Source organism: Biomphalaria glabrata, chromosome 15 (assembly GCF_947242115.1).
Source record: "Biomphalaria glabrata chromosome 15, xgBioGlab47.1, whole genome shotgun sequence".
Classification (NCBI taxonomy): Eukaryota; Metazoa; Mollusca; class Gastropoda; family Planorbidae; genus Biomphalaria; species Biomphalaria glabrata.
This window is the reverse complement of record NC_074725.1, coordinates 27,070,271-27,086,156: the sequence shown is the minus strand read 5'-3', so window position 1 is coordinate 27,086,156 and position 15,886 is coordinate 27,070,271. Positions and strand designations below refer to the sequence as shown.

Genomic DNA, 15,886 nt, shown 5'->3' with positions numbered 1-15,886 from the left:
CCACTTTTGCTTCAATAAACAGCACATGCAGTTTTATAACTAGAATTTCACAACAATGAAGACACTCTTCTGTAAGTTTTCTTGTTCAGGTTACAGATACTACAGTAGATTGAGGCTGACCACATGACTGGGCTTATCTGTATTAACAATCACTTGTGTATTAAAAACTTTTTTTTTCAATAATAGTTAATAGATATTCCATCAGGGAACTTTACCAGGAAAAAGAAAAAGAGGCAGACAGAGAAAGCGATGGGAAGACAACATAAAAGAATGGACGGGCCTGCCAATGAAAGAGGTTCTATCAAAGGCAAAAGACAGAGAAATGGAAAAAGACTGTCGACAAATCTTGCATGGTGCCCCAACGATCCAACAGGCTAAGGAATAGGTGAAGGTAAAATTGAAAACAAATTTCTATACTCAAGAGCTATCCATTGATTATCACCAAATGATATGTTAATAATAAGAATGTGAATGCAGTATGATCTTATTGTATACTTCATTATACAACATGGGTATAAGTAGAGTAGTAAGGTTCCTCTTTCAGACCATGTGATCTATGGGGCAGATGATGTAAAGGTCATCTGTTTCTGTGGACCACGGCTAAAGAGGGTGTCATGTGGCCAGCACAACGACCAACCACCTTTACTTTTCCCAAACTAATGTCAGACACCCATTAGAGCTGGATGGACTCAGAGGTGCCCTAAATATCCCAAAAGTAAAAATCCCAGTTTTCACCAGGATTCAAACCCAGGTCCCATGGTTCAGAAGCCAAGCACTTTACCACTCAGCCACCATGCCTCCACATGTGTACAAGTTGGGTTATTGTTCTAGGCTGGCTATGTATGAGCAAAATGTGTTATAAATTAATATTAAATATTACAATGGAATGAAACTAAAGTATAAATGGTACAACTAGAATTAGAAAAGTGAGTGAAGTTGAACGTTCAGTACTGAAACAAAGGTTGAAATCTTCATTAGAATCTGAACTAAGCTGGAGTCCTGACAAATTCACTCCTCCCAATCTATTTCAGGTACCTTTATGCTTGTAGTAGGACAATGATTGATTAGTCAGCCTAAAAAATCTTTTCTTGAAGTTTTTCAGACCAAATTTTTTCCTCCCTTGAGCTCTTTTAATCATGAACCTGAAAGAACAGAATCAAGATTAAGAAGTTATATCAGAATAAAGAACTAGTGTTGGAAAATAGAAATTCAAAACATCATACTGATAAGGAAATAATTATTTACAATTAAACTTGCAATGACCCCTGTAAACTAAAAGTGCAGTTAATAGAAAAATAAAGAGTTGAAAACATTTGGATTACTACAGATTTGTTTCTGAATAAAATGGAAAAGAATAAACAGCACAAAAAAAAATGGATATTTTAAATGGTTATGTGTAAAATAAAACAATTATCTTATCTTATATAATACAGGCGTTACTTCAAAAATGAAGATGAATTCACTGACCAGATAGGCAACTACAGTGCACACCTTAGTAATGTGCTAAATCTTGATATATAACTATAAACCGTTTAAAAGGACTTTAATAAAATTACATGTTTTAAAAATAGAAATGCTTTCTCATTATTATAGATTACTTTACATGTATTTCAGAATCATTAATGTGCTATAGATAAGCACAAACCCAATATTGTTTCAAATGTTGAAGATAATCTACTTCCTAGTCCAAACATCAGGCAGGACAACGGGAATAGTTTCATTTAGGGTATGAATCTGGGACCATCATTCTGACCCCTAAGCTATCATCTAAATTTTTATTGATATTAAACGAGGCACAATCAATCTCTTACCCTTCTTTGAGAATGATTGGAGCCTCAATATCTTTGAAATGTGAGCCACTGCTTGATGATATGATATCTATAAACTAAGCCAAACAAAAGAAACAATTAACTGCAAGTCAAAATAATACAGTTCACTTACTAAAACTTTAGCAAAGTTGACCTAAATAATCAACAAAATGGTTTAATTAATATGCTATCAGCAAGTGAATGAATTTGGTGTGCTAATGATTACCATTTTGATATTTGTCTGCGTTGATTCATGAAACTTTGCATAAAGTGGACTCATGTACTCTTCTTTCATGGTATAACTATTCTATAAGATTATAGGATAGAATAAATAAAACAGCATTAATGTAAATAGCACAACAGGTTTATGAATGAAATTATAGAACACTGTGTAACAAGACAAAACATAAAGACAGAAAGCTCGTTTCTCCCTATGTTTGTATATGCACTAATTAAACTAACTCATTCTTTACAAAAATAAAACAATAGAATGCTTCACAGCAGGTCTTTGTAATGGTAAGCTAGAATACACAAAGAACACTAGATCTAATGAAAAATTATGATGGGCCATAATCACCCATAACAGATTTTTTTTAAACTGACATGTAAGCACTAATTTAATTCTTGGTTCATTTCTTTATATGTCATATTTCCAGTCTCCGCTCTCTGTAAGGAACAACCCAGAATGAACACAGACAATCATAAACTCATTTAAATGATAAACCTATTCCATATGACAATAACACTGGTCACTCAGTTATATTTTAAAAAATATTTCTTAGTAAATAATTCTAAAATAAAATCTTTTTCAATGATTAAAACAGAACTTGTAGGACTGTGGACATTCTTTCAGAAAAGAATTCATATTAGTATGTTCCAGCCAAAACCAGTAGCAGGATGTCAAGAGATGGCAGAGGTTATCCTGGGACGAGTGCAGAACAATACCACTAACCAAGCAGCCATCAAATACATGAAAGTAATAATTAACAAACATTTGCAGCTCATTAGACAAAGCACTTTTATTTAAACTGTATGATAACACTTACAGTTTTTGAGCTGACAAAATTGACCAATCCAGACACACCTTTAGAGATCAGGGTCAAAGTTCTTTGTACAGATGGCTCCTGGAGATGGAGAACAAACATGAAACATCTTTGTCTGTGTCCAAAATAGTTTTATTTTTAAAATGTGTTCACAAGTTTTTTAAATCCACTAGGACAGTAATTCCCATCCTTATTGGAACACTTGGCTTACTCTGAGTTTTTACTGAACACTTTGCTTATTTTTTTAGAGAGATTAATTCCCGTGGTGGCCTACTAATCAATTATTCCAGTAGTTCGTGCAACACCTCTTCAGGCCTCACGGAACACAGTTTGGGAAACACTGCACTAGGATAAGTTAGCTTGTTTTTAACTTTTTTAAGACTTCTGGTTCTAAAAACAAATCACTGCCAGGATTCAGACAATCAATTGACTCAACAGATTAACCACCACAGGTTCCAGCAACATTTTTTTTATTATTTCACATCAGCGACAATAATATAATCCCCAACACATGACAATTAAAAAAAAATATTCTTTCAAACTTACATTTAACATTTATTTTGTCTACTTTGTCTAAACATTTCTAACATTTCAATTCTTGTGCCCCACAACTTAAAAAAAAACTAAGTGGCTTAACTTGAAAAAAAAAATCCCCAAAACAAAAATTACAACACTTACTGGATTTTCAGAGCGGAGATCAAAAAGCACTGGGCCTAAGATTGCTGCCATAAAGAATCTCAAAAAAATAAAACTAGTCACAGCATGATAACGAACAGCTGTATTATCTGGAAAGCAAGATAGAATATTGATGAAGACCTTTCTTCAATAACATGTAAGGAACTATAATGTAAGAATCAATTAGTTACATCCTTTGAGGTTAATTAAGTTTCTTTATAATTAAGAGAAGAAAAAACATATTAATATAATATATAATACCTAATATTTGGTATGTAAATTTGTCATGTTTATTTTGTTTTATTTTTGGCTATGCCATTTAGCGAGGGAATGTGACATCGTTAAAAATAATTAGGACTGGCAATAGAGATATGAAAGAGAAGTTAGTGGAATAGCGTCTTGTTAGTCAGTTCTAGTGTGGTAACTGTGAAAACAGTGGATCTCTTTTCTTTGATGAATTAAAAGCATTCAATCTTCATCCAGTTTTAATGAACTCATTTCTGTTATATATCTTTTGTTCTGCTTATTGAAATAGCTTGAATGTTAAAATTATGATAAATCTAGTTATCTCAGCATAGTCGACACTTTACACTGAACAGTTACCTCGTCAACACTTTACACTGAACAGTTACCATGTCAACACTTTACACTGAAGTTACCTTGTCAACACTCTTCACTGAGCTGTTACCTCAATATAGTCAACACTCTATACTGAACTATAATAACTAAGACTAGTTACAAGACAAAGCTGGCTAGGGGGTAGAGGAGGATTCAGCCCCGTCGCCTGAGCATAGCGCCTCCATAGAAACGTCTAGTAGTAGAACTAGATAGGCTGAGAATAGGAAGCAAACTAGGTTCCTTCCGGGCTACGTTGGGTGAGGTTTTTTTTTATCTCACTTGGGGTGGGATGGAACAAGTTGCCCGGAGACCCACCCCAAACAGTCTGCCACACCGTTCCACAATAGGCTTCATCAGAATTTAAACCTTTCTCAAAGAGTTCTATCACTTAGCCAGTGTGTAAAAGTGAATTACCAGGATAGTTGAGCATTGCTTGTGTTTTAAGAGTAGAGAATACATCTCTCATGCCAGAGGGACATACAAGAGCTGAGTTAACAATTTTATCCACAGCATCCTTCACGTAACCATACAAGTTCTCCTGGGAATGAAAACAAATCAAAAACATTGAAATATTCATCAACACAATTATCATAGATTATTTGTAATTCATCTACTCAAAACTTGGTTTCGCTTAAGTATTAAGTGGATTAACTATTCAAACCTACCAGATTGGTTTCTACATTCTCTCCATCTCTCAGTTTTGATCCATCAATCTCACAAGGCTTGGATTCAAAGATTACCTGTTGGAAATATCATTAGCAATCATTCTTTTTTTCAGAGAAATACACTTTGAATTATAACGTATGTCATTTATAATAAGAAAAGAGAAAGAGGTTTTAAGTTAGGCTGATCACATTCTATAACAAAACCAGCTTTCATTAGCATTCTATATCCTGAACATTTTCACAATGTCCCTGAATTGTTTAGCTCATTGATTAATAAATCTGGATTTTAAAGAAAAACTGCAAATATAGACAGGTTTAATATGAGGCCATCAGGTATGCTCAGAAATAAAAAATGAATAAATTAATATCTTCTAAACAACCAACAAATCTCTTCTAAGTAAATGATAGGAGTCTTGATTTACCCGTTCTATAAAGGATTTGAGCGTGTCGTGTAAGTAGGGCAGTCCCAGGATCTTCATGAGCTCATCCACCATCTTGGTCAAAAGGCTGTTGCCTCGGAACAATGTGTTGGGATCACTGCAGACAACATTTATAATTAATATTAAATTTGGTTCATGAATAAGTGGGAAAAAAAGCTACTTAATTTATAGCGTTCGCGAAAACAATACTTTCAAACATCCTTCTAGCTACTCACATTGTAGTCGACATTTCCCAGTTGGCTAAGGCGTGTACTAGGGGAATCAGTTTACCGTGATTTAGAAAGAGTCTGACCAATGGCTGCGCTGCGCTCTCCCTGTTTACAATTTCACCCAGAATAAAAGCTGCACTGGATGTGATAGGCTGGTAGAAAACATAACAGACAGGAATAGTTAAATAATCTATTTCATTCTAAAATAAGTTTAATTACATTAAATCAACAAGATAAAAAAATAATAAAGCAAAACCCACAAAAAGAATGCTGGGGTTGAGCCAGATAGTGCCGAATTGATTTGAACAAACAAGAAGTAAAGCACATGGCTTCTGAACTGAAGGGTCACCTAGGATAGCTGCCTGGTTGTGCAGTTTGTGCGCTGGACTTTCGTTCAGACTTATTGATGATCCTGGGCTGAAACCCTGCCCACTGCCATCCCCCGTTATCATGCGGAAGGAATAGGAATTATATTATCTTCAACTCTGAATGCACATCCGAAACATGTCAAACATTTACAAACTTCAAATGAGTATGAAGGCTGGGATTTTGTATTTCTGATTATTAGAGCTCTGGTCTATCTGACATTAGCTGGGAGAAACAGTAGATGGTCTAAGTGCTAACGACATGACACCTTCATTAACCATCAGAGTAATAGATTAGATTTACATCATTTGTGACATGGAACCAAAGGCCTGAAAAGGGAACTTTCTTTTTGTGTTTAATTTTTATTTTTAGTCTTCACCGAGATTCGAACCCAGGACCCCAGGTTAAGAAGCCAAGCGCTTAACCACTTAGCCAAGGCGCCCCCAAACATGATGGATGTACAGGAAGAAAATGTCTAACCCATGCTTGGATAAATTCTATAACAAACTGTGAGACGACCATAAAACAGAATAACATACAGGTCTGGTCCTACCTTAGTATTAGCTGACTGTAAAATGAGATTTCTTAAACCATCATAATATTTGGATGGGAAAACATAATCCTCAGAGTAGCTGATTCTCAGACGTATAGATCCCAGAGACAATTCATTGCTTCTACTATGTTCTTTGGCTTGCAAACAGTACCTGCAGTGACATAAATATTTACTTTTCTTTATTACTACTTAAAAATGTATTTTAAACAATCTTACTGCCCTGTGGCTGCATACAAAAGACACAGAGGGAATCCATGAAGAGCTAATCTCTCAATCATGGACAGAGGTTGAAATCCTTGGCTTTGATCAGAGTCCCTTGTTTAAAATTTTAAATATGCAATGGATGAGAAGAAACAAAAAGTTTCTGTGCCACAAAACTGTGATTAGGGGCCACTCCCAAGTTAATGATCATATCATCTGAGCTTTGAAAGTTACCAAAAATACATTATATTAAAAAGAGATTAGTGGAACTATAGAAGAATCAATCTTACTTCACACACAGTTGTTAAAATAATTTTGATTTGATTTTGATTTGATTTTGATTTGAGGCACATCGGCACAATTTAGGCCATGTCGTGCCTGCAGTCCCTCAAGGACCACTCTCTCTCTAAACATCAAGGGCCAGATTCTATACAGTCATATAATTAAAATCAGGGTCTATTCACAGTTAAAATAGTAAAGGTAGTAAAAATTTAAATATTTGGTAAAAATCTAATGTAAATAGTGCATGTTCACAAATTCAGAAATCTTCGTAGATAGCCCCACTTCCCGAATAAAGCCCAGTACCTTCCCAGGGTCGACATTATTAAATAGTGTTTTTAGATTAGTGGGTCTAAAATATTTCGCCCTGACATCCTGGTATCTGGGGCAATCAACAAGGATATGTTCCACGGTGAGGCGAGAGTCACAGTACTCGCAAAGTGGGGGCTCCTCTCTCTTCAGTACAAAAGAGTGCGTGATGTAGGTGTGGCCAATCCTAAGTCTGGACATTGTTGTGCTACCACGCCTTGTCAGACCCTTAGATGTGGGCCGCCACCTGACATCCGCCACAATCTGCCTGAGTTTACTGTGAGTCTCAGCCTCCCATCGGTTCTGCCACTCTCGATAGGTGGCAGAGGCAATACTTTGTCTCAGGTCCGAGTAGGGAATTTGGGTTCCTGACACCGCATGATTTAGGGCTCTCTTTGCTTCTCTGTCTGCGGCTTCGTTTCCCTCAATGCCAACATGGGAGGGGACCCAGATGAAGGTGACATCCCTACGGTCGGCTGTTATTTGGTCCAACAGCTTCAGGCTCTTATGTACCAATGGGATGTCAGTCTTCATCCGCCCCAAAGCTTGCAATGCAGATTTGGAGTCGGAGCAGATTATAAATTTACTCCTTTCTGATGCTTTTACGGCCATAAGTGCAAGCAATATTGCGTGCAATTCGGCCGTAAAGATGGAGCAGCCATCGGGGAGTCTACGGGAGATTGTTTTGTTCCGAAAGGAGCAGGCACACGCGATCTTTCCCTCCATTTTGGATCCGTCTGTGTAGATGGTGCCACAATCTCCGTAGCTCTCCTGCAGTTCCCTAAAGTGGACTTGTAGTATGCTTGGGTCTGTATTTTCTTTTTTGAAATTAAGGAGGGATAAATTTAATTTGGGTTTATTCATTAGTCAAGGAGGATTCTGAGGGGTTTCTATTTTAGAGATTTGGTCAATGGGTGGGGTTAAATTTTGGATGGGTTCTCTCATTCGAAGGCCCAACGGCTGTATGACGTTAGGCCTTCGATTGTATAATTCTACCTCTGTGGGGTTAAATATGGAGTCAAAAGCAGGGTTCGTGGGGTTGGATTTTAGCTTGACTATATACTGCATTGCAAGCTTTTTCATTCTTATATCCATGGGGAGTTCTCCAGCCTCCACATGGAGACTTGGGATAGGTGATGTACGAAACGCGCCGAGACAGAGACGCAGGGCAGCATTTTGTATTGGTTCCAGTATTTTTAGGTATGACTTCCTTGCTGCTCCATATATTATGGATCCGTAGTCTAGCTTGGATCGAATTAGACTCCGATAGAGCAGCAGCAAGGTATCTCTGTCAGCTCCCCAGTCCGTATGGCAGAGTACTCTTAGTATGTTTAATGATTTTGGCATTTCTTCTTAAGTTCCTTAATGTGGGGGAGAAAATTAAATTTGGAATCTAAGGTGAGGCCTAAAAATTTTGTAGTTTTCACGACAGGGATCTTCTTTTTGTGTATAAATAGTTCAGGGTCTGGGTGGAGTCCCCTTAGATTACAAAAATGCATACTAACTGTTTTGGAGTCTGAGAATTTGAAACCATTATAGTTTGCCCAACCCTGAATTTTGTTTAAACATAACTGTAATTTCCTTTCTAAGGTGTTCATGTTTTTCCCATAAGTAAGAATGACAAAGTCATCAACATACAAAGAGCACTCTATGCCAGGGGACAGCGCATTTATGATGCTATTTATTTTAATGTTGAACAGGGTGACTGACAGAATGCTGCCCTGGGGTACACCCATTTCCTGGTCATGAGTATCAGAAGCGGAGTTGCCCACTCGGACCTGAAATTTTCGATCTTTCAGGAACTCCTCCACAAAACGGGGGAGGTGTCCCTTAAGCCCCATAAGCGCCAGGTCACGTAGAATGCCATGTTTCCAGGTTGTGTCATAGGCCTTTTCTATATCGAAGAATACAGCTACTAGATGTTCTCTTCTGAGTAATGCATTTCTAATATAAGCTTCCAGCCTTACCAGGTGGTCAGTTGTTGTCCGCCCCTGCCGGAATCCGCACTGGTAGTTTGAGATCACTTTATTCCTTTCCAGGTACCAGACCAGCCAGAATGTTAATCATTCTTTCCATGGTTTTGCAGATGCAGCTTGTTAGTGCTATTGGTCGATAGTTAGCTGGGTCAGAGCCGTCTCTTCCCGGTTTAGGTATCGGTATAACTGTGGCTTTCCTCCAGCTGTTTGGGAAAGCGCCTGTTTGCCACACACAGTTATAGACCCCTAGCAGGACTGCCAATGAGGGTTCGGGAAGGTGCTTGAGGAACTGGTAATGGATTTCGTCTTCTCCAGGCGCTGTGTCATGTGACTTGTCCAGCGATTCCCTCAGTTCCTCAAGCGAGAACGGTTTGTTGTAGTCTTCATTGTTCTCTGACCTGAAATCAATGGGGTGTCTTTCCTCCCTGGTTTTGACTTTTTAGAACTCTGGCGTGTAGTGTGTAGTGGATGATTTTTCTGCTATTGAGGATGCAAGGCAGTCAGCTATTTCTCTGGGGGACGTGACAGTTCGTCCTTGGTTTTTCAAATGCCCTATTGCATTTGATTCTTTCCCTTTGATTCGCCTTACTGCCTTCCAAACCGCTCTAGCAGAAGTTTTGGCATCCAGACTGCCGACAAAACTTCTCCAGGAATTCCTTTTGGCTGACCGTATGGTTTGTCTAGCCTTTGCTCTAGCTATCCTGAATAGCTTTAGGTTTTCCTGGGAAGGATTCTTTATAAATGCAGCCAGTCGTTTTTTCCTATCACCAATAGCACTTTTGCAAGCTGTATCAAACCATGGTTTGCTAGGCCGTTTTGGATTTGCAGAGGTTAGGGGTACAACTTTCCTGGCTATACTTAGTAGCTTGCTAGCAAAGGTATCAGCTGGGTTCTGTTCATGGAGGATATTTTCTGTGATATCCTCAGAGCATCTTTTTTGGAATTGTTCCCAATCGGCCTTATTCAGTTTCCACCGCTGAGGTCGTCCCAATGAAGGGAGATTGTTAGTAATCATGATTGGGAAGTGATCACTTCCCCGTAGATCATTGCTAACTGACCATTTAAAATCGCCCAGAAGTCCGGGGACGCATACGGTGAGGTCAATGCATGTGAATGATCCAGTTCCTGGGTGCAAGTAGGTCGGTGATGCATCATTAAGTATGCATAAATCATGTTGGAGGAAGATATCCTCCAGCATACGACCTCTTGTGTCGGTATTGTTGGATCCCCACATGGTGTTATGGGCATTGAAATCCCCAAGGATTAAATAAGGCCGGGGGAGTTGTTTCACTAGGTCCTCCATGTCTGTTCGGTTTAATGGAGCGCCTGGTGGTAGATACAGGCTGCAGCAAGTGATAACCTTGTGAAGGGTTATCCTAGCTGCTACGGCCTGTAGTGTGGTCTGTAGTTCTACCTTCTCATGGGGGATGCTATCCTTCACAAGGATACAGACTCCACCTGATGCTCTCTCTGCATCCTCAACATTCTTGGTGTAAGCACGGTAGCTTCGGAAGCTGATGCAATCTTTCAGAAATGTTTCCTGTAAGCAGACAGCTACAGGAGTCTCAGAGTCCATCAGTAGCTGCATTTCCTCGTAATTGGCCTTGAGGCCTCTACAATTCCACTGTACAATTCTGGAATCCATGGCTTATTCTAGATGACCTACTTGGAGCTATTTGGCCTTGGGAGGCCCCCGGAGGGGTTTCCCTTTATTCCAGTGACCTTGGTATTTTTATTCTTGGGTTTGGATGGAGAGGAGGACAACCCCCTTTTGGGGGAAGTCTTTCTCTCTGGAGAGGGGAGATCCCTCTGGTTAGAGCGGAGGTTATTTCCTCCTCTCTCACCTCGGGCATCCTCTCCGCTTTGATTTCTCCCCTTAGGGAGTTAGTCAACCTCTAACTCGGTAGAGGTTGGGGTGTCTGGCTGGGTTCTCTGAGGAGAACCTGTGTCAGACATGATGTCTCCGGGTTCTCCCGGAGTATTGGTTTTGACATGCTGCTCAGTCTCCATGCTCTCATCAACGAGCACAGAGAACCTGTTCTTTAGCATGACAACAGGGCTTTCTTGTTTTTTCAGAGGTGTGTTCTTTGGCGGTGTTTTCTTCTGAGTTGGGGGAGGAGGAGGGGGTGGTGGGGTCAATGTGTCCGTCTGTGTGGCTATGGATCTTCCTTTCTTAGCAACAGCCTGGGCGTAGGTCTTTGTCAAGCCGAATTGGCCCTTGGGTAGGGCCAGTACAGCCGATTTCGCCTGGCTAAAGGTACATCCGTTTCTTGCCTTGTACTCCTGCACGGCAACCTCCTGTTTCCACACAGGGCAGTCCTTGGAGTAGGCTGAGTGGCCAGCTTGACAGTTTGGGCATTTGAACTGGGCTGTGCAGCCCTTGTCCTCATGACCCTCTCCAGCACATCTGGCACACACAGTGTTCCTCTTGCAGACTGCCGCGCCGTGTCCATAACCCTGGCACTTGAAGCACCTCATGGGGTTAGGTATGTAGGGCCTCACTGGAACTCGTAGGTATCCTGCCTTCACATACTCTGGCGGTGTCCTAGTTCCGAATGTGAGGATAATAGTGGCGGTTTTGACCTCCTCACCCTCCCTGCGCCTGGTAATGCGCCGGGCATGGGTGACTCCTTCAATGCCCTCCACTATTTCCTTCTCAGAACATTCCAGTAGGTCCCTAGAGCTGATTACACCTCTGCTGGTGTTCAGACTCTTGTGTGGCATGACTTCCACTTGGAGATCACAGAGTCTTCTGCATCTTAAAAGCCCATCAGAGTGTGTCTTGCTGTCTACTTCTACAAGTAGTTCCATTGTTTTGTGTAGCTTAGACACACTCTTGGGCTCTCCCACTACTGACTTGAGTCCCTTATAGATAATAAAAGGGCTCAACTTGGTCAGGCTTTTTCCCTCCTCTGTGCATCTAACCACCAGAAATGATGGCCAGGTGGCACAGCTTTTTGGGACCTCCTCTTTTTTATCGTCAATTCGTCGTTTCTTGCCCAGACATAGGTCTGGGGCAAGTAGTTTTGTGTGTGTTTTTTTGTCCATATATATTTTGGTTAATTCGGCACCTGTGCTCCCCACCCGCCATCGAGTCCAACAGGGGGACGGGCCATTCGGATGTCCAGAATGAGCCCGCCAGGGTTACACAGGTGCTATACTCAGTCAGCTGCTACATCGGACATGTGTCCGATACAGCAGCTCCCTGATTGACCCTCCAGCCACCGCCCTCCAGCATAGGTCGACGACCTATGCTGGTAGCTCGGCATGACCAGCCGGTTGACCCAGAGCGGACCATCTGGGTCTCAGGTCTAGGGGAACTTGGAGCCAAAGTATTGTGTTGTTGTGGTTTATCCTCAGATAGCCACCACTCAAACACCAGGATCTCTTTATCCCCCCTTACCCGTCGCAGTCCACGGCAAACGGACTGGTCTAGGACGTAGTGAGAATTTAAAGTTAAGGAGACAGTGTGATGATCAATGAAGGCAGACTTAGGAAAAGAGGAGGCAGACACAATGATAGAAAAGAAGTAGGGCACTTTTGAGCTCCAAAAGTGCTAAGGAAAGAGGAGCGCAGTTTAACGTCATGTCTCGGGACGCAAAATAATTTTGAACCACAATATAACCGAGTTCCATTTCCCCATTCTGGATCTGATTCACCTTCACCTTTCCCTTTGCTGGGCACCATTCAAGAACTGTCAGCCATCTTTCTCCATTCCTCTCTGTCCTTTGCCTTAGAATTTCATTCACTGACAGGCATGTCCATTTTGTATGTTGTCTTCCCATTACTTTCTCTGTCTACCTCTTCTTCTTCTTCCTGGTACTTTTCCCTGAAGGAAGGTCTTTCCAAGTCCTGATGACCTTGTGATGTGGATCTCATTCACTAGTGATAAACTGACTAACCTTTGAATTTATTTTCAATATGGCTATAATTTTGTTTTGATCAAATATCTTCTAACATTACTACAGCATACACAAAAAATATCATTTTAGTGGTGGAATGGTAATTCTTCACTATGAAAACAAAAATCCAGGCTCAAATTCCAGACAGTGACATGTATTTAAAATTGGGCATGAGGTGCTACCTGAATCTACCTAACACTACCCAATTAGTTACATTTTTGGGAGGAATGCAGAAGTACTTGACTTTTGTACTCAATAACCTAATCATCAGCAGAAACATTTGAACTCAAAACATGAGCTGCAGTGAGACCAATCATTAGAGAAGGCCTGAATGCTAACCTAAATCCTCACAACCTGTGGGCAGATTAGACTATTAGCTCATTGCCATGTCATACAAATCTGTGAGGTGGCAACAAGAAATCGATCTTCCCACAAATTGTGATGTTATTGCAGGCCAGTATTCAGGCCTTTTTTAGGAATGGCTCGGCTGGAGTCATTTGGTTCCCAATGTTAAATCCATCTTTTAAAACTATAATTCACTCTGTGACGATGTGACATGATGCATGATAAGTCCAATACTTTAAAACCAACACCAAAAAAAAAAAATATGAAAAAAGAAAGCAATAGACATACAATTCCTACCAGGCTTTATGTGGTCTATTCAAGTCATTAAACACTATAGGTATCTTCACTTCACCAAGGAAACAGCCTTTGAACATGTGACCTAACATTTCACGAGATACTTTGGAGTCATCATGAAACAGAGAAACACTGTAAAAACAAAAAACACTTAGTCTTTAGAGAAAAAAACAACATATTCTAAGCAAGTATAAAAACATAAATATTTTAAATATACAAATGTCTGATAATTAACACAAAAAAAAAGTATTACACAAAAAAATGTTTTTGTTTCCCAGAGTATTAAAAAAAACAACTTTAAAGCCCTTTTTTAGTTGTATTATTAATTAATGTTTTCAATTAACCAAATTGAAAGTAGAATCTAAACAAGTGATGAGATTGTTTAAATGACTACTAAAGTGTGTACTCGAATCACTTTGTTTAGTGAGAACCCTTGTAAAAAAAAAAAAAAAGTCGATAGAAAGTAGCAAGACTAACCTGACCTCCAGAGAAACAACATCATCTACTATATAGGAAGAACTTCTCTCGACTCCTTGAGATTTCTCAATCTGAATGGAATTAAAATAAGAATGAAATAAGAAAAACTCTAGAAGAAACTAATTAAAATGACACTGACTGGGTACTTATCTAAAGAGCAATGTCTCAAGTGAAAACATAGCACTATATAACATTTCATGGAATGGACCCAACACTCATTTCTAGATGTCTATTAAATAACATGAAAAAGAAAAGTTCTAACGTGATAATTTTAGTTTCTGATTACATTACTATTGCAAGAAAAACAGTAAAAATATTTTTTTTTATAAAAAAAGCTTATACGAAGTGTAGTTGTATCAATTACTTTGGATCAGTCCTGTCATTAAATTTGTAATAGATCTACAATTACAACAATAAATCTGTGCTATTAGAAATATTTTGACCAATTGTTTTTGTTTAGCACTATATCATGCTTTTAGCTTTCTCAATATTACCTATCACGACCCTATCACTTGTCTGAACCAGTTGGAAAAATGAGAGGGGGGGGGGGGGGGCAAGAGAAAAAAAAAAGATATTTGTGTGAATGTTACTGTAATAATTTTTTTTAAAAGCATTTATAAAAAAATTTTAAAGGGGAACGACCTGAATTAAAAGTCGTGTATCGAACCTCCTCAAGCCAACATTCTAACCAATCTGCTAGTGAGGTGTGTAAATAGAAGACTATAATTATCTACTGTTTGTTTGAAACTTACTTTAAAGCGGTGACCTATAAAGGGGACTAATTCAGCTTATACCACCAAGTAAAATTTTTTTCTCTTGTTTGAGATACCAAAAAATGATTAATTACCAATAGTTGATTAACTAATTGGTTAATTTTTTGTCAATTAACTAATACTTATTTATCAGTTAAAAGAAATAATGTGCAAAATTTCAGCTTGATCTGAGATTGGGTGTCGGAGAAAAACGTATAGAAACTTATTACTAGACAGACAGACTTGATATAAGCTTTGTATTAAAGTATAGAAAACAACCCAAAACATTTGCATTTAACCATCAAATAGAGGAAATAATTCTGATGAAAGACTAAATTTAAAACAATATACTGTTCTATATTATATATTGTATATTATTGTAGCATATTAAAAACTGAAGAAGTTCTACAAAATAAAACAAAAACAAAATTAAAATATTTAAATTTTTCATTACATAAATATCTTTTAAAGTTAGTGCTAAATTATATATACTGCTTAATAGATGGTGTTTAGTTATAATAAATATTTTTCAATACTGGTCTTTCAATATAAATAAATGTTTTATAATGCTTAGTTCAAATATTATTCATAGATATTGTTTTATTATAATCAAAGTCTAATGCAGTGTTTCCCAAACTTTTTTGTCTAAGGAACATTTTGTACATTCCGAGCATTTAGCGAATACCTTGCTTATTTTTTTTAGAGAGATTCATTCACATGGTGAATAATTAATTATTCCAGTAGTGTAATATACTAAATCAATTCATAACCTTAGCAACAAGGCTTTATTTCAATAAAACACGACTGATACACACAATAACACAGTACAGACTGGTCACGATTCACAGACTACGATAATGCGAACACGATTACAAATACTAGCACGATTACAAGCACGGGTAACACACAAGTTCATTTAACGATCACTCCAAGTAGTTCATGGAACACTTATTCAGGCTTCACCAAACACTAGG

The 15,886-nt window shown here is 38.7% G+C and overlaps 1 protein-coding gene across 2 annotated transcripts in view; it reads right to left on the bottom strand.

The window, feature by feature from the left end:
• LOC106053487 (ras GTPase-activating protein 3-like) overlaps window positions 1–15,886 on the bottom strand; it is a 70,434-nt gene that overhangs the window by 30,542 nt on the left and 24,006 nt on the right. For both annotated transcript variants that reach the window (XM_013209044.2, XM_013209046.2), the window contains exons 6-17: window positions 14,161–14,231; window positions 13,687–13,815; window positions 6,378–6,528; window positions 5,465–5,610; window positions 5,232–5,346; window positions 4,810–4,884; window positions 4,559–4,682; window positions 3,530–3,636; window positions 2,855–2,932; window positions 2,035–2,115; window positions 1,812–1,885; window positions 1,036–1,142 (exon numbers count right to left, since the gene is read on the bottom strand). In XM_013209044.2, the coding sequence (XP_013064498.2) occupies window positions 1,036–1,142; window positions 1,812–1,885; window positions 2,035–2,115; window positions 2,855–2,932; window positions 3,530–3,636; window positions 4,559–4,682; window positions 4,810–4,884; window positions 5,232–5,346; window positions 5,465–5,610; window positions 6,378–6,528; window positions 13,687–13,815; window positions 14,161–14,231 (1,258 nt within the window). The remainder of the gene's footprint in view (window positions 1–1,035; window positions 1,143–1,811; window positions 1,886–2,034; window positions 2,116–2,854; window positions 2,933–3,529; window positions 3,637–4,558; window positions 4,683–4,809; window positions 4,885–5,231; window positions 5,347–5,464; window positions 5,611–6,377; window positions 6,529–13,686; window positions 13,816–14,160; window positions 14,232–15,886) is intronic.